Source organism: Hyposmocoma kahamanoa, unplaced genomic scaffold (assembly GCF_003589595.1).
Source record: "Hyposmocoma kahamanoa isolate Upper Pololo Valley unplaced genomic scaffold, ASM358959v1 78, whole genome shotgun sequence".
NCBI classification, from domain to species: Eukaryota; Metazoa; Arthropoda; class Insecta; order Lepidoptera; family Cosmopterigidae; genus Hyposmocoma; species Hyposmocoma kahamanoa.
The window spans coordinates 16,974,628-16,992,795 of NW_020653945.1; the positions used below are offsets into that span (position 1 = coordinate 16,974,628).

The following is an 18,168-nucleotide window of genomic DNA, read 5'->3' on the forward strand; positions in this document are numbered from 1 at the left end:
TATATATATATAGGATTTTTATACAGAGCTTTAATTTGATTTTCCATATTTTGAGTTTCTTAAGTCTTTAGATGCTTACCCATCGACATTTTCTACATGTCCACAAATATAAGAGTCATTTCTCAAGTCCACTGTTATATTATGGCCCTGCATTGCTCTAACTAAGCACAATAGAGTGTTGTGATAAAAAAACTTTTCCTTTGAAGTACCAACAAACATTTCGTTCATTGTGCCTGAAACTGATAAAAATTATTGTAAAATAAACAGCAGTCTTAATTTTCATAAGGTTTATTTAAGTACTATCTACATAATATATATGAAAGGTTCTAGAATAGATATTCAATAAAACCACTTTGTTTTTATTTCATGTTTGGAACCTCATTAAATGCAAAAGTTTGTTTTTATGGATGTTTATTACAACACACTGAAACAGCCAAATGGACTTTGATGAATTTTGGTGGATTCATAATTAAGAAACAGGTCTAACTTTGGTTACATTATAACACAAATTATTTTATTTAATTATTAAGAGTGCATAATAAAACATTGTTTTCTATGTTCAAATTTAATGGTAAAAATGTGACTTAATATATACTTTCCTTGATTTCTTCAAATATTAATTATACAAATTTAGCTTGTTTGACTATAACTAATCTAGAATCAGATTTTGATTTTAGCTCCAATTCAGCTTTTACGACTTTCCACCCATCAGCATCATTTTCGGCCCAGAAATAATAGGTTCCTCTGTCCTTTGGACCAGATACGGGTACACAAAACCTGGCCGTTTTCGAATCGGAATAATTGTTTTCAGAATCACTTAATTTGAATCGTTTATCTTTGATCGGCTCTCCTAAATAGTAAACAGCGCCAGCGTGAGTTCTCAGCGATTTTAAAGCCGTCTTGTAATAGTCTAAATCTCTAACTTTATCGATCAGTCGGTTTTGTAAATAAAACCCAGTGGCGCTAACAATAAGGCCGCCCCAGGCAGCTATCTGAACCAGCCTTCTTGTGGATACCATCTCTCTTAATCCAAAATAATCATAAATATTGAGATCTTACTTTGTATTCTTGAATGCTACTTGAAATATAGAATTCTTGCAATTTTGGTAACAAAATAAATAGCTTCCCGTCTTTGTACTATGTGATTGGTTCTTCAAAGCGATTAATGAACTGTTTACTTTAGCAGAAAGCAACAGCAACTAATAATAAGATATTATAAGTAGTACTTATGTAAAACTATCTCTTACAGGCTCACTCACTGTGCACTAAAGAATACTTTATAATTAAATCTGTTGCACCACAGCTTCAACGTAGTGGTTAGATCCTCTTTGACCATAACGGGTGATACTGACAGACAGATGACCACATGCTTTTTTTTTTTAAATTATTGCTGACCATGGAAACAAAGTCCTTCAGCCGAAAACATAAACGTTTAATTATATTTTTGGAAATATGGCCACCATATATATACAAAGTACTTTGTGGCCACCACAAAGAGGATAGGCAATTTGAGGCGGCGGCGGCGGCGTGCTTGGATTGACTCGGGATTCCTTAGAACGGGCTGATACCGGTATTTTAGTTCGAGATTCGTATAATTTCGCGTTTTAATCTTCGATTAAGGCACAATAGCACTATCCTATTCCACTTTAAACTAGATTTCACAAAATAATTGAAAGTCAAAATAAAAACGACACTTTTCCCTCCAAAAGGCCCAGAGCGAATCTGACCACATGCGAAATCTAAATGTAGCCATTTATTTCTCAAAAATATGTCAAATTCTTGTAAAAAATGTGTTGTTTGTTGATGAATCAATCTAACGAGACTTAATGTTTTTACTAAGATAAATCTAAAAATTAAACTAATAATAAACTATGAATTATAAATCTTAACATGCGATTTGGCATCAATCGATCCACACACTTAGAAAATGGTAGAATTTCTCCAAAACGTTCACATTAGTTCGGTTGTCATTAGGGTCACGTGAGTATAGTGTTCTGTGGTCACGTCACGTTAGTTAGTGTCAAGTTGATTTCCGCATGGCTATATACAGGTAATTAAATTAAAATTGAATTCTAAATATTTCCTAGCCCATTTCTATATACAGACGTGCTTAAAATATCCCGTCATTATCAGTTTTTTGTCGAGGATATCCACAGAGAAGCGAACCTCGTCCTATTTCAATTATAATAAATTTATTTATTTCAGGCAAAAATCATGAGCTCATCAAAAGGAAGTAATTCGAGGAGCAGACCTCAGAAACATCAGAACAAAACAGCGTTCAAAAACAACTTACACGATACCAGCAAAAAAACAAAGTTCCTCAACTCGTTGGAAGTCAACGGAGTGTGTCAACGCTGCAAAGATGTCCTTGAGTGGAAGATCAAGTACAAAAAGTATAAGCCGTTGACAGTACCCGCTAAATGTGTGGCGTGTAGTCTGAAATCTGTTAAATATGCTTATCATATTCTTTGTACTAAATGTGCGACTGAAAAGAAAGTTTGTGCAAAATGTTGTATACCAATACATGTAAGTCACTCCAACTTCAATACTACTGAAAATTGTAAATAATACTGGGTGTGAATAATGTTGTATATGTTTTGTACTTAATGATTCAATTAAATATCTTATTTTCAGAATAGAGAACAAACTAATGAAAACATTGAAACATTTCCCAGTTCTGAAATCAAATTGCAATTGAAAGATTTACCTGAGAGAAAACGAAGGACTATACTTAGGTAAATTGTTTTGAGTTCTCTTCAAGATTTTTTGCAGTTTACTATTCTAAATGGGGAGCTTCGGAAGAAAAGCTGATAAATTTAAATTCTAATCTCATCTAGTCAATTGCATGAATTAATCGCATTGTGTTCAGATCCATACATTGGAAATGTATTTGGAAGTAGCTTGTATAAATTATTAATAGTACAAAAAATACCATTTAACATTGAAAATGAATGAGTCCAAATGTGATTTATTGGGTTTTATTCTGACACTCCTTAAATTTTAGTGAAATGTTTAGTGTTTGAAATCTATATAAAATTAATAGAGCTTTGTAGTTGGTCTTCTGTACTGTTGTGACAGATAGTCATGCAGTTTAAAGTGTCATGGCTTGTATCGTTAAATGAGGTTGTTCACAGTACAGTACGATTAACTGTCGTCATCATTATAACTTTTTTGATGTTACAACTAGAGACTGTGGTGACAATGGGAAGCTGGAACAGTCATCTGACTGATAAATAAAACGTTACAATAAAAATGTGATGACAGATAATCACATCTTCAAATAATTCTGCCATAGAAACGCCAAGACGACTGCCGTGAACCGATAACATGTTGTCACAATCTAGTGGGAACAGCTAGACACGACAGTCATTCAACTATAAAATCTACGTCCATGACCAGTTATGACAGATAATTGTGATATGGGAATGGCTAGATGCGACAGTCATCCAACGATAAATAAAATGTGACAACATAATGGGATAGACATGGCCTCAATTAGAGGAAATCAAAGCAAGAAGAATTTGCTCAGAATTGTTAATTAGTGTTGGTCTTAATAATAATAGTGTTAAATATATATTTTAAACTTCCAGATACATAAACAAACATGGTGAAGATAACATCACACCTGAAATTAAAGCATATATAGAGGAGCTAGTATCAAACATTGATACCATAAGTTTAGACGATGATGATTTTGATTACTCTAATGAAGAACTTAATGAAAGCAGCGAAGAAAAATAAAAACTAATTATAAAGATTATTGTATTTTTATTTACATTTTGCAAACTTAAATAGGATTAAATTATTAATTTACAATATTATAAAAACATAATAACACAACTACAGAACTTTCTTGAAAGTTAAAATAAAAATCATGTACATAATTTCAATAGGATTATTTTATTCCTAGTATAAAATTAAGTAAAGAAATTATATTAGTATAGGCATCTATACATAATTTTTCTTATATCTATTTTTATTAATATAGGTTTAATCAGTGGAGAACATGATGAAAGAGAATATAAATAATGTGTATTAGGTACATAATACATCAATATTAATATATAACTTTTAACAACTTAACCTTACTTTAATGGAATTTATGGACATGTTATTAAAACAAAACAATATTTTTTCAAACTTATAAACTTATCTCTAATTTGCACAATATTTATTAATTTCTGTTACAATACATACAAAAAATTTGCGAAAAAATTGCTTCCATTAAATATAATACGAGTCTGTTATTTGATTCTACCTTTTTAGTTGTAAATAAGCAGTGATGGTATATTTGGTCACTACATAGTTGTGAAATATGACAATTCATTTTACACGAGTTTATAAATGACTCTTCAGTCAGATTTTTCTTGTCCTATTTAGTCTAAACGGATCACTTTTTTGTACCGCAACAGTTTAAGTTAACTCATCAAATTAAATACGCAATATTATATCACACTTACTATTAAAATATTCTTTATATCCACAAACTTTTTGGAAATTTAGATACGAGTAGTTCAACTTCACTCTAGGCTGTTTAATTCTTCTAACATTTGGTATCATATAATCCCAAGCTGTCGTAACTGCAACATAGAATAGTACATTAAAATGAAGTATGATTAGAACGGCTATTCTTTAAAGGAATGATATGTCGTAGAATTCAATTTTTTAAATGGTTCAGTATCAAATTGCGGCTTCTTCGCTATTGACTTGCACCTCAAAGTTATTGAATCACAATGTACAATTTCACAATTTGACGAGATGTAGAGTTGTCCACGACCCCAAAAACTACAACAAGAAAGAATAAATTTAGATACTTACAAATCCTTGTCGTTCCTTTTCTTTCTGAAGCACTTGTCGAGTTTGAGCGTCATCAAATTTAACAACCGCAGCAAGTACTTTAGCTAATGTAACGGAATGTGTCCCAGATCCAGTGAGATATTCATATAGAATGTTTCTCAAGTACTCTAGTTCTGTGTTCTCCTGTAAAGAATGTAAATGTCGTAAGCTTACAAGCGCCTCATCTAACCTTCGCTCCAATTTTTCATTTGATAATTTTAGCTTATCATTGTTGTCTTGTACCTGTTGCAAATTATTATTTACAGATTTGTTCATGTGCTCTACATCCTTTAATCTCTTTTGTAACATTTTATTTGTATCCTGCAAATTTTCGTATTTTTCTTTCCAATCCATAAACTCACTTGCCTTCATAGCATTATTAGGTTGACTTCCAGCAGGTTTATAGTCATTTTGTGAAGTTAACTGATCTTTCAGCTCTAGATTTTCTTCTATTAGTAACATGTTTTCTCGAATAAGGTCATCCATTTTTTCATTTTTCAAGTCAGATAGGCCTTTATTAGTAGAGCCCTCATCAAAGGCTATTAATTCTCTCATCTTGTCATTTAAGATACTGTTCTCTTTAGATATTTGTGCTAGATACGTTTGTAGTCCGGAAACGTCTGATTGTAATCGCCTGTTTTCTTCCTTAAGTGAGTTATGTTCCACTAGCAGACTATCATATTTTTTAGGTAATTCATCATCATATTTATGTCTGGTTTGATCTGAATGAAGTTCTTCGAGAGCTCGAACTTCGACAAGTTCTTGAATTGGTTCTTGTTCAATATTGATATTTGTTTGCGTATCTTTATCATTGGGTTTATTTATGCGTTCATTTCTTTCTAACTCTTCTATAACAAAGCAGAGCCTGTCCTTCTCTACTTCTATTTCTGCATGGGACTTTCGGACGTCACTTAATTCACATTGAAGACTTTTCACATTATTGGCGATGGTTTCACACTGGTTTTTCAGTGCGATATTTTCTTGATTTAAATCTCTTACATTGTTTTCTAATTTTTCTATGTAAGTCAGATTTTTCTCCATTTTCTTCAATTTTTCATGCAATGAGTCCTCTTTGCCAATCATGTCATTTATTTTAAAAACAAGCTCTTCATTTTCTTTTTTTAAAGTATTTACTACTCCTTCCAGTTTATTTTTTTCGTTTTCTATCTCAATTAATTGCTTCAATTTTGATGAAATATCTTTATATTCTTTTCTTAAACTATCTGATTCAGTTTTTAGTGAAATATTTTCATCTTCCATGTTTTTCAGTTTATCCATAAGAATTGAAGAATCAGAATTTAATTTTTTAATCTTGGTAATTTCTGTGTTTAGTAAAATGTTTTCTTCTTCCACATTTTTTACCTTTTCAACCATGAGAGAATAGTTGTCTTGGAGTTTTCTTAAAATATCTAATTCTGTATTTAATGCTTTATTTTCTTTTTCCACGGCAAGAATTTTAATTCCCATCTGTTGAATGTTTTGTTCCAAGTTTCGACGTTCATCGCTGTCATTTTCTAATTTCATGTGCAGTTGTTGATATTTAGTTTTAAACTCCTCTAATTTATTTATCAATTCTTGTTTTTCTTTCTTTACAGACTTAACTTCTTCTAAAGAAATATCATGTTGTGAAATAATGTACTCCATTTTCTCACTCAAATCAATATTTTCAGTTTCGATAGATTTGACGTCGGTTTTTAGTTTTTCATTTTCTTTTTGGAGGTTACATAATTCTTTTGAGTTTTCGAAATATTGATCGGACAATTTCTTAAGCTCAGTTTGTGCTTGATCATGAGCATTAATTTTGGATTGTAATTTTTCATTCTCTTTTTGCAAATCTTCATTTTTGTTTATAATATTGGAATTTTGTTCTGAAATCTTTAAGAGCTTAGATTGCATCTTTTCGTGATCATTAAGGTTAGATTTCAATTTTTCTTTTTCTCCTTGCAAAGTTTGTAGATCTTTTGTCATCTGTAAATGCAATTGTGATATATTTTTTAGCTCAGAATGTGTAGTTTCATAGTCGTTTTTATACTTTGCACATAAAGCTTGAATAGCTTCTACATCATTTGTTCGCGGTACGTTGTTCAGTAATAAGGTAATACTTTGTTGTATGTTAGGTACTATATCTTTGTTTATTTCTTTCAGTGCTCTAGCCTCTTGTGACACGTCAAGGACAATATTTTGCAAATCTTTTATTTTGTTTGCTAAATTAATGCACGAGCCTTTTATTTTATTATAATTTTCTACTTTACTCTGTAATATTTTGTTTTCGGTTTTCAAATTATTAGTAGCAGTGTTTAATTCTGTATTTAGTTTCTGAATAAGCTCATGATTAGACAATAGTTTTTCAATTTCTGACTGTAACTTTCCAAGCTCTTCTCTTTCTTCTTGAATTTCATATTCCAAATCACTGCATTTATTTTTCCATTTTTCAATTTCGTCAACCATTTCTAATTTTTCATTCGTGCTATCCTCTTCTGAAATTCTTTCCTTTTTGAGAATTTGCAATTCATTGTCCAGGTTATTTATTTGTTGGCTTTTCTTAACATTTTCTTCAGACAACTGGGAGTTTCTATCTTCTAGATAGGTGTTTCTATCAACCATAGCAAGTTTTTCTGCTGTTTCTTGTTTCAACTGTAACTGAAGACATTTGTATTCCTCATCTGCTTTTGATTTCGAATTTTCCAATAATTGACATTTTTGTGTCAGTGTTTGTAATTGTGATTCCAATTCCGTAATTTTCATTTTCGTCGAACTTAGTTCATTAATATCATTGTTAAGTTTTAATTTTTCTTCTTCTAATTGTGCTATACTGTTTTTGTAATCACTCACAACAATATTCAAAGACTGTATTTCGGTTTTGGCGCCAGATAAACTATCTTTAAGCGATTTTATTTCGGCTTCTTTGCTTTCTAATTCTTTATGTATCCTTAATTTGTTTTCAGCTAAAGATATGGCATATTCTTCTTCACGTTTAGTGAAAATTTCAATTTTTTGTTGAAGTTCAGTTATTTCTTCTTGTGCTTTATGTAGGTCAATTTCAAGAGTCGACATTTGTTTTGTTTTATTAAAGTCGTAAGCATTGACTTTATTCTGTAATTCTTCGTTAAGATCGTTTAATTCTAGTACTTTCTGTCGTGTTTCATCTAACTGTTTGATGGTTATTTGCAATTGATCGATTTCTTTATTTTTACTAGCTAGTTCACTTGTTACGAGTTGTAATTCCGTTGTAATCTGGGAGTTTTTCTCTTTTGTGCTTTTAAGTGATTCTTTGTACTTGTTTACCAAAATTTCTAGTTTATCTATTTTAGTATTCAGAGCAGCGATTTCTGAAGTGCAGGCATCGTTATTAGTGTGGTTATTTTCATTGTCTACGGACAAATTTATTAAAGGTGCGTCGTTTACTTCATTTTGATTGCCATTTTCAATATTCACATCATGGCCTACATTGTTTTCTTGTAATAATTTGATTTTTGTGTTAAGTGTGTCAATTTTCATGTTTCTTTCTTCTATTTCAATACGAAGAGCTTTTTCTAGGTGCGCCTGAAATGAACATTGCAATAAATTACCACATGGTTACTTTTTGTTTCTTAGACTCTAATTATTAGCGATGAAGGCGCGATTACTTTTTTTTTACGTGTTTATACGTGGGGCGCACTATAAGTTTCCAAAACGAATAAGAAAAAAAATACTATAAATCGTGTTCAATTTTACTAAAAAAAGAAGCAATCAAACTTTGCACGCGCGCCACTTTTGTTGGTTTCGGCCCATCTCGAAAGACCCATATGCTCGGTTGCTGCTTTGTTTCGGGATCGTAATTATAAATCCATGTTTCATCATCTACTATGACCCACACCAAATTTGACGGCCCTTCGTCGAATCTGGTAAGCATGGCATTGCACCAAGTGACACGATCCGTTTTTTGAGCCTCAGTCAAATTGTGTGGAATCCACCGAGAGCACAGCTTTTTCACACCCAAATGTTTGTGTAGTATTGATTGTATTGTATTTGTGTCCTGTATTTGATCATGCCTATGCCTAAACTTGCCCAAATCTCATGGTATGTCACATGCCTGTCTGTTGATCATACGGTGCGCCGTATCGCAGCATCGATGTTCTTAACCAGCTACCAGTTTGAAACCAGCTATAAATAGTCGTCTTGCATGTTGCTTCATCGCCAAAAGCAGTTTGAAGTCGAGCGAAGCACCGCTGAGATGTTAAATTACACTTAAAAGTCGTAGAAAATCATACTACGAAAATTTTCACAAGTTAAATCCATGGTGATGTAGACAACCAATTACCCAAATGACGCCACAATGTAAAAACAAGTGACAGTCATATGAAACAAACTGTATTCTACAGCCAAAAAGTTCCATTTTCAAATGTTGCAATTACTTTTTAAATATTGTTTATATAAGTGGCCTGTTCCGGAGACTTATAGTGCGCCCTATGTAATAATATGAAAGAAACAAAAAATGTGAGCGGCTGCGCCGCTGTCTATGTAGTTGTTGATTGTGTATTGGTTTTAGGATAAATTCTAATTATATTGAAATATCGCCTCACCTTTGCGCTTTGTTCTAACGAACACTGTTCTCTCAGTTCAGATATTCTCCTCAGCGCTTTATCTTGGGTTTCCACTAATACGCTCTGAAATCATTGTTTCATTATATTACTTATATTGTAAAAAAGGTAATAAAACTAATAAACATCGCGATATTGGTCTGTGTAAAAGAATATGGAACGATTTGTTTAAAAATGTCACTATTTTATAATGAAATTCTGCAAGTATGCTGTGTAATATTTATCGTTGCCTGTCAAGAAGCTTGTTTTGAGATGTTTTTAATTACCCGAGCTTTTGCATTTTCCCTTTCCAACAGTTTATAATGGCGGGCAAGATCAGCGTATTGTGTCCTGTATTTCGTATATCGATCCTGTGTGCGTCGATATGCCGCGTATATTTGATCCTTCGTGACACGCTCCAGATTTACCATGCCACTTGAAAATCCTCTCTCTTCCGCTTCACTTGCTGACACTTCCATGTCAGACTGGAAAGTACCAACTAATTTATTATTATTATTTCACTAGTTTACACACCTGTGTAGACACCTACTTAGTTAGGAAGAACGAAACACACACACACACACACACACACACACACACATATATATATATTTCCAAGGAGCATGACGTAAAAGGGTTTATACCATTTTAGAATCTTGATTAGTTGTGCCAACTTTTGTAAGAAGTTGCCATGGTAGTCTAGGTACATTTTTTTACAGTAAGGGGTGTCAAAGTTACCTTGAAAAAAAAAAAATCTGCTAAAAATTTCAACAAAAAGAACTAAATACATTAATTTTTTGTGCTGAAACTTTAGCAATTCGGGTTTTCTTTGGTATTGTGTTCATTAGCTGAGCTGTTTGGGTTACCGTTATAAAAACTAGAACAGCAAAATTAGCAAATTCGTAATTGTAGTACTAAAAAATGGTAGACAGCTCGTACATTTTCAACATTTTTTAATTCATTAAAATGCTGTTATTACAAAAAAAAACATGATTCCGAGTTTTTAAATATTTTTTTTCTGGGTTGTTACAAACTAGGCAAACACCTGCGCTCAGGTTATCGTTGAGTTTTGGGTCACCCTGTATAATATATAATTATAATACTTGGTATTATAACCGTATTGTATTGTGTATGTCTAACAGCTCAATCATTAAAAATAAGTTACAGTTAAATAATTATAACTTTTACAAAATTATTGCTGTTTAAAGATTGATCACTGAATTGCTTACTTGCAAGTGGTACATGGATGGACTTTCATAACTAGGTAGTCTGAATGATACATCACTGGCAAATGAACTGTTCGATAGTCTTCTTTGTCTTGGCGTTTCCTGTACAACATAATAAGAACAAATATTGTGATAAATTAAATATTTTATAAGAGCGGTGGAAATCTAGTAGGAGACAGGTTTCAATTTTAAACACAATTATTTCAAGAAATAACTGAGTTAAACATACACTATTGAAAAACTAACTCACCATTAAGTCTTGGCTTGTAAAACTCATTGATTCAGTGCTAGTTGGTAGATCCTGTATGGAAGAACTGGGTTGTATCAGGGACACTTCACGGAACGTGTCCTGTTCCTTACTTGGCGATGGCTGTACTTTATCTGGTCGACCTTGTTGACTATCTGAAAATAAATCTTTAGTTTTTTAAGACGGCACTAGCCTACTATTTCTATTTATTCACTGTTTCCTACAACAAAAAAAAAATACAGGTAGGGAGTATGTTATTATTGCACAAAGAAAAGATACATGAAACACAAGTTACAAAGGACATATACAAAGGTGATCTTATCTCTACAAGAGATCTCTTCCAGCCAACCCTAGTCTAGGTGAAAAATGAAGTCTGTGGGACTAATTATTGTACATTTAATTTTATTAAAATTTAAATGTGAGTAAAAAAAATATATACACATATATATTTTATTTTATATAAAGGATGACAATATATACATATGACAGACATACACACCTACATGAACTTTATATACATAAATACATACATACATGCAGAATATATATTATAATCTAAACAAATTACTAGTTTATAATATATGTTACCGGTTAGCTATCTAACGCGTTCGACAGGTAGTACTCTTTTAATTTATGTTTGAAAGATGCCACCGATGGACTGTCACGAATGCCAGCAGGCAGTTTATTCCACATACGAGTTGCACTTACCGTGAAAGAGTTGTGGAGGAATTTCGAGTTGGATTGGGGATTTATTAAGTGATCTAGTGAAAAAAGTGGAGAAAAACGGACAATGAGGAAGTTGGGGGTAATGTAGAATTTTGTAAAGGAGACAAAGAGCGTGCATATCTCGGCGAAGTCGTATTGGTAGCCATTTCAACTTAGTCCGAAATTCAGAGACACGATCATATTTACGAGTACGTAAATCGAATATGAAACGGATTGCCAGATTTTGTAGGCGCTCCAGTTTGTTAAATAGCTCCTCAGTAGGATCCAAATAACAAACATCGGCATAGTCGAGTAGAGGAAGTAGTAAAGACTGAGCAAGCATAACCTTGGTATTGAACGGCAAGGAGAATTGAAGCCGCTTGAGAGAATGGTAGGAAAAATGCATGCGTCGACTAACCTCATTTACCTGTGATCTCCAAGACAGTGTATGATCGATTATCAGACCCAGGTTCTTTGTATTATCAGCATAAGCAAGACTCACTCCATTATACGAATCCTTGGGGAGATTATTAATGTCCAACCTACAGTAAGGTCTGTTGCTACCTAGGATTATTGCCTGTGATTTCGTTGGGTTTACAAGCAAACCAAACGCATCAGCCCAAGACTTCACCACAAGAAGATCTTTATTTATAGCTTCAATGGCAGATAGGGTATTAGCTACATCAAAGTGTCTATAAATTTTCACGTCATCTGCGTATAAGTGGAACGGAGGAGTTATTAGTTTTGTGAGTTAATTTATGAACAGCGAGAAGAGAAGAGGTGAAAGTACACCACCCTGAGACACCCCTGAAGTCAAAGGAGACCATTCAGAATAAGTGTCATCATGCTTGATCCTTTGAAGGCGATTGCGACAGGGGAGAAGTTAAGACAGCAGAGAATGGCAAGATGGATGTCATAGCCGACAGAGTTGAAAGCACTGCTGAAGCCCAGTAACACAATAATGGTAAACAATCGGTTATCCATGGCGTGGCGAATATCATCCGTGACGTTAAGTAAGGCAGTTACTGTGCCAGGACCAGGACGAAAACCGGATTGATATGGACTTATGAGATCATTACGAGAGACAAATGAGAAAAGTTGTTTATGAACAGTGCCTTCGAGGACCATTGACAGGAATGGTAGGATGGAGATAGGACGAAATTGGGAGAAAGCCGTGGAAGTAGCGGATTTAGGGATGGGAATGACATGGCCTAAATTCCAGTCGCTAGGAAAGACGCCAAGTTGCAATTGAACAATTCATAATGTGTGTGATAATTGATGTAATGTCATCCAGGATAGGTATCAGCATGTCACGGCAAATACCATCTTCAGCCACGGCCTTGGAAGTTATGGATAGGATACTTTTCTTAACTATATATTACTCTTCTTAACTATTATTTCTTAACTATATATATATTATCATTATTATAAAGTCAGCTTTTTCAAGGCTTTGTAGCCAAATACAACTGCAACCAGTTTTTTGTGACCGCCAGGATGGCTGGTCGTCTGTGGCATCTGGCAATGAGTGTATATTCAACAATTGCTACCTATTTGCTACTTTCACGAATTAAAAGTATATGCTTCTTACCTAAATTATTTAAAAAAATATAAACGATTGAAAATTTTACGAAGTGCCTGATTAAATTAAAAAGATAAAGTTTTTAGTGCTCTATAGCCATAATATAAAGGGCAGGCGTTGGCACTTCTTCGTATTTTCAATCGTTTATATTTTTTTAACTAATGTAGATGTTGGTTCATCAATAGATGACTTAAATTCGTCATAGCTTTGGGTTTCGTTCACATTACACTTGGCGTTTAACTTCGCCCCACAAAAAAATCACATGGAATGAAATCAGGTGACCTGGTAGGCCAATCCACCAAGCCCTGAGCTCGTTGAGGCTCTCCATCGCATAGTCTTCGAGCTTTGTGAACACTCCAACCACTTTCGATATTAACACGAACCATCTATTACCGACTTAGTGGAACTCAAAGAGTGCCATTCAGCCTTCTTCGCAGACAATGGGAAGTTTTTGCCAACTCTTCAAATGTGGGCAACTGCAACCGCATTCATAACTGGACTTAAGACTGGGTCATCAGATTTAACATTTCAAAATGTAGTATATTGCACCTTGGTTCCCAAAAAAATTATAGTTTATATGGTAATGTTATGAGCTCAGTCAGTCAGCAGAAAGATCTGGGAATTACCATAATTTAAAATTTAAAATGGGAAGAACACATTGGTACCATGGTAAAAAAGGCAAACTCTTTTATATGTCATATGGAGACCTTTTCAAGGGATCACTGTTGAAGTATTTATTAAGATTTACAAGACATATATTAGGTCAATGCTTGAATATGGATTCCAAGTCTGGAGTCCGTACCTTCGGAAGGACATTGATCTATTCGAAAGCGTAAAAGGCGAGCCACCAAAATACCTCAGGCTCTACATCGTTAATCATATGAGGACAGATTGAAATTCCTGGGCCTCACTGCTCTTGAAGAAAGAAGGGTACGGGGTGATCTAATTGAAACTTTTAAAATTCTTCATGGATTCTACAATCTTCCACACCTTCACAACAACGAAAGAACAGTACACTCCAGGAATATCAGGAGTCACAACATGAATATTGTCGGAAGGCAACAGAACGGTTTCAAAGTGGAACAGGTTGCCTGAGAACGTTGTTAATGCTTGCTCAGTGAACACTTTCAAAACCCGGCTGGACAGCTGGTTAAAAAAGAATTTGTGTCTTCTAGGTCATTAAGTTCTTCTAGTGTTTTGTGGACTTTAAAAAAAAGATTCAGAACTATTTGTGAATTCGTGGACTTTATAAAAATTCAACACAGCTTTGATATAGGCATATCAGTTTCAAGCTGCTCGCCTATTAATACTAAATAAATAAATCTTGTAATATTCCCAATGGGAATACATTGTTACGCAATGACGACTGCGATTTGTATTTGTTTGCGTCGATTTGATGTCGCGCGAGGGCCAGACGTGGCGGCGCCAGTCGCTCGAAGAACCGATTATTATTTACTAATATAATAATGTTAAGGAAATCACACGTTAGAAATCATTAGGAAATATTGACATTTTAAAAAAGCAAAAAAGGGATTTATATAATTATTATTTTATTTCACTAATGTGTTGTATTACTGAATCTTATGCACAGGAAATAAAATGGACAGTGATTTTTTATCATCTTGCATATATAATATAAAAAAAAAGTTATGTTTCTAAGTTTTCTCAAATATACCATCTGTACAGCGGTAATATGACAGTACTTCAGATATGGAGCTAACTGGTCAGCCTTTGTATACAGTGCATAAGTGTAATAATTGTAGAAACAGTAGTCATTAAAATGTAAAGAGACTGCATGGTTAATTACATTCTTTTTTGGCACTATGCATTGGTTACCTTTACCAGTATCTAATGCTATTATGATGTTTTTATAAGTTTTTCGTCACTTTGATACATTTTGAAAGATTTACAATATACAATACAATAAGAAAGATTTACATAATGAAAAAAATTTGGATACACTTGGATTTGTCAGATATGCAATTCCTAGTCTAGATAGAGTATTTGAGACAATAACAAAACTGAAATATTTTTTTTAAAGATGCTTCTCCACAAGTACTTTTGATTCATAGAAAAAAAAAAATTGTCAGGTATTATTTCATCAAACTGTATATGGAGATGTAGAAGGGAGTATGGTTAAATAAGTGCATCTTAATTAAAACACACAGTCAGTAAACACACCTACAGATAATATGAAAATTGTTGTCATGGTTCATACAGGGCTACAGTAAAAATGTCATCTATTGTTAAGTGAGGAATTGTTACCATAATAATATACCATGGAATAACCTTTTTTTTAAAACTTACCACTGTCGCCAATGGAGAACAAATCATTGTTAGTAATGTCGGATATGCTGCTGGACGCTGAAGTTACGGCAGCCTGCAATTAAATTCACTTATGTGCAAATGAAAATGTGGAGAGAAATGCTAAAGCTTAAGTACTCTTTGCCTATTTATTGTTGAGGTACAGTTAGAGTATGTAATTTTCAACTAATTAAAGAAGTAATGTCGTCTACGTAGAGGAACCTAGTTTGAGAAACATATCGTATATTTTTTTAATGTTGTATTGTTTATTTTACTTAAGTATTGTCAATGCTTTCCTTTGGTAACAATTTATTGTATATATTTATTCTCTGTCAATTCATTCTAAAGTATGAAAAACATATAGTGAGAATTTCGGTACGATGTTTGCGAAATGGGAACAATTAAGATAATATGTGATTCATAGAATAATACTTGGGCAGCCTGGGCGAACTGTTGGATTCTTTGAGGTGAAGACTTTACTTCCTCCGCTAGCTTGTCTTTTAATTTTTTAAACATCTTTACCAGATTTTACATTAGTAAAGAATTTATCCATTAAATTAACGAAAGATTACCAATTTATTTATCAGTCATTGACAGACTGCTGACATACATAAAAATGACACATCACGTCAGAATTTTCGTTTATAAATTTCGTTCGATACAATAGTTCTGTTTTTTTAAATACTAGTTTCAGCTTGGATATAAGTACTTGAGCCATGTCATGTGGCATTGAGTAGCGGTCTGGAATACGACCCTTAGGTTCGTATTCTAGAACTCTACTCACTGCTCAAGTCAGGACTTGAGTATGATTTAAATCACTAGAAATCATACTCAAGTCCTTGCCATTAGGGTCGTAATTCCAGTGCTTGAGATCATACTAAAGTCCTGACTTGAGCATTGAGTAAAGTTCTGGAATACGACCCTTACTCTCTTGTTTGGGCTTTCTAAATAGTCTCATAAGCGCCTGGAGTCAATAATATTTATTTGTATTTTTTATTTTACTTTGTATTCGTAATTAATGAAATTTTCAGGATAAACTCTTTTGTTATTTATTTTTAAATAAGGAATATAGTTCTAACTTTCTTCATCACTATAACTTTCTTCGTATTTTCTTCATAATATACTTAAAATAAAATTAACCTGTGTAAAAACTGCACTCGTACTTCAGCTCGCCATTTTTTTTCCTTTTTCCAATAGTTCTGTCATTTTCGTTGGTTCATGGAAAAATTTCCATTTTGAAAAAATTATATTTTTCAGAAAAATAAATATTTTCCGGATGTTTTTCCCTTAATTTTCGCCTTCACATTTCGCTATTTGACTCATTATGTGAATACAAATTTAAAGTTTTGAATTATTCACATTGATTCGGTCAGTATCCAATGTTGTGGTTTTTTGATTAATTTGTGCATTAATATTTGATAATCGCGAAATAGTATACAAAAATTAAATTTCACATTATTCTTCTCGTTTTGCAAGAATGTATTATCGCTTGTTAACAGAAGACAAAACATAAATCATAGATTAATAAGTAACAGAGTGTTCTGACTACACATTAACGGAGTATGTATAATTACAGATATTCTATCTCACGAAGGCGGGTGAGCCAAAGGTGTTGTTACGCGTGTACATGCACATTGTTTTAGTGTGCGTAAGCTCAGGAGCGCTCAGTTGCGATCTCGAGCTCGTCCAGATCACTTGTGCTAATTGTGTTCGCGTCAGATTGTCCAAATGAGTACCGTCAGCATGGAAACAAAACAAAGAAAAGTCGTCCGTAGTGAGGTATTGTAATTTTCTCTTCTATAATAATAATAAGGCATTATTTTTATTTTATAGTAATATATCGTTATTTTTTGTTGCGTTATATGAATTTAAAATAATGTAAGCCTTTTTTTGGAATAATCAAAATAATTAATAGTATGGTTAGATTAGGTTTACTTGCCCGTTAAAATTAATAATTTGTTAGTTTATAAATAAATATAGAATCTCAATGTCTAGTATTGTACAGTAACCTAGACCACGTGTGGAGCAAACTTTCAAAAGCTTTGTTTTCTTTTCCTGTTTACTTTGCCGACAATATTTTATAACCTCTCTTTTGTTACCCGCCTGTTCTATTTTCGCAGAAACAATCTTTTTTTACATTGCCGATATTTGTTAACAATTTGTTTTTCTAATTCTACATCTGTTAACAATTTCTATATTCTTTTGTTTTAGGGTCGAAGCATGATAGCCAGCGTTTATCATTTCTTGAAAGAAGAATATGAATTTACTATAGCGAATCAAGAACCAAATTGTGATTTATCTCACTTACGCAACATATCACAACGCACTGCTGATGCCACAGGCGTTAGCCTACGAACGGTGCAGCGTATATTAAAAGAAGAGAAAGAGTTGCCATCCACTTCCTCGAATTTTACATCTCCCATGAAAAAGAGAAGGAAGAGAGATAATAAAATGGAAATAGATAATCTTACAGCAGATGTAATTCGGAGCACAATAAACAATTTCCACATTGCACATAAAGAAATTCCAACACTTGTTAAAATAAAATCAGTTTTATCTGAAAAAATTAGTTTTGACGGTTGCCTAGAAACACTTCGCAAATTGTTACAGAAATTGGGGTACAAGTGGCGTAAAATTGAAAACAATAGAAAAGTTTTGGTAGAGCGTCATGATATACAAATGTGGCGATTAAAATATTTAAAAAAGATGGCA

General features: G+C 33.1%; 3 protein-coding genes across 4 annotated transcripts in view; 1 reads left to right on the forward strand and 2 right to left on the reverse strand.

Annotated features, from left to right (window-relative positions):
* Positions 1-1,520, reverse strand: part of LOC113233310 (U7 snRNA-associated Sm-like protein LSm10) — a 2,822-nt gene extending 1,302 nt beyond the window's left edge. The window contains exons 1-2 of one of the 2 annotated variants that reach the window (XM_026468400.1): positions 1,248-1,520; positions 80-239 (exon numbers count right to left, since the gene is read on the reverse strand). In XM_026468400.1, coding sequence (XP_026324185.1) covers positions 80-228 — 149 coding nt within the window. In that variant the 5' untranslated portion in view covers positions 229-239; positions 1,248-1,520. The remainder of the gene's footprint in view (positions 1-79; positions 240-1,247) is intronic. The other variant, XM_026468399.1, reaches the window with a different exon arrangement.
* Positions 1,521-2,084: 564 nt separating this feature from the next.
* On the forward strand, positions 2,085-3,741 carry LOC113233393 (uncharacterized protein C9orf85 homolog). The gene is made up of 3 exons (XM_026468513.1): positions 2,085-2,526; positions 2,635-2,735; positions 3,591-3,741. The coding sequence occupies exons 1-3, from the start codon at positions 2,215-2,217 to the stop codon at positions 3,739-3,741; spliced, it is 564 nt and encodes a 187-aa protein (XP_026324298.1). The 5' UTR covers positions 2,085-2,214.
* Positions 3,742-4,084: 343 nt separating this feature from the next.
* Positions 4,085-15,972, reverse strand: LOC113233395 (golgin subfamily A member 4). Its single transcript, XM_026468516.1, has 9 exons — positions 15,889-15,972; positions 15,460-15,532; positions 10,872-11,023; positions 10,625-10,723; positions 9,683-9,880; positions 9,399-9,482; positions 7,089-8,379; positions 4,819-5,906; positions 4,085-4,580 (listed from the first exon to the last, which is right to left on the reverse strand). The coding sequence occupies exons 1-9, from the start codon at positions 15,970-15,972 to the stop codon at positions 4,557-4,559; spliced, it is 3,093 nt and encodes a 1,030-aa protein (XP_026324301.1). The 3' UTR covers positions 4,085-4,556.
* Between the last annotated feature and the right edge of the window lie 2,196 nt (positions 15,973-18,168).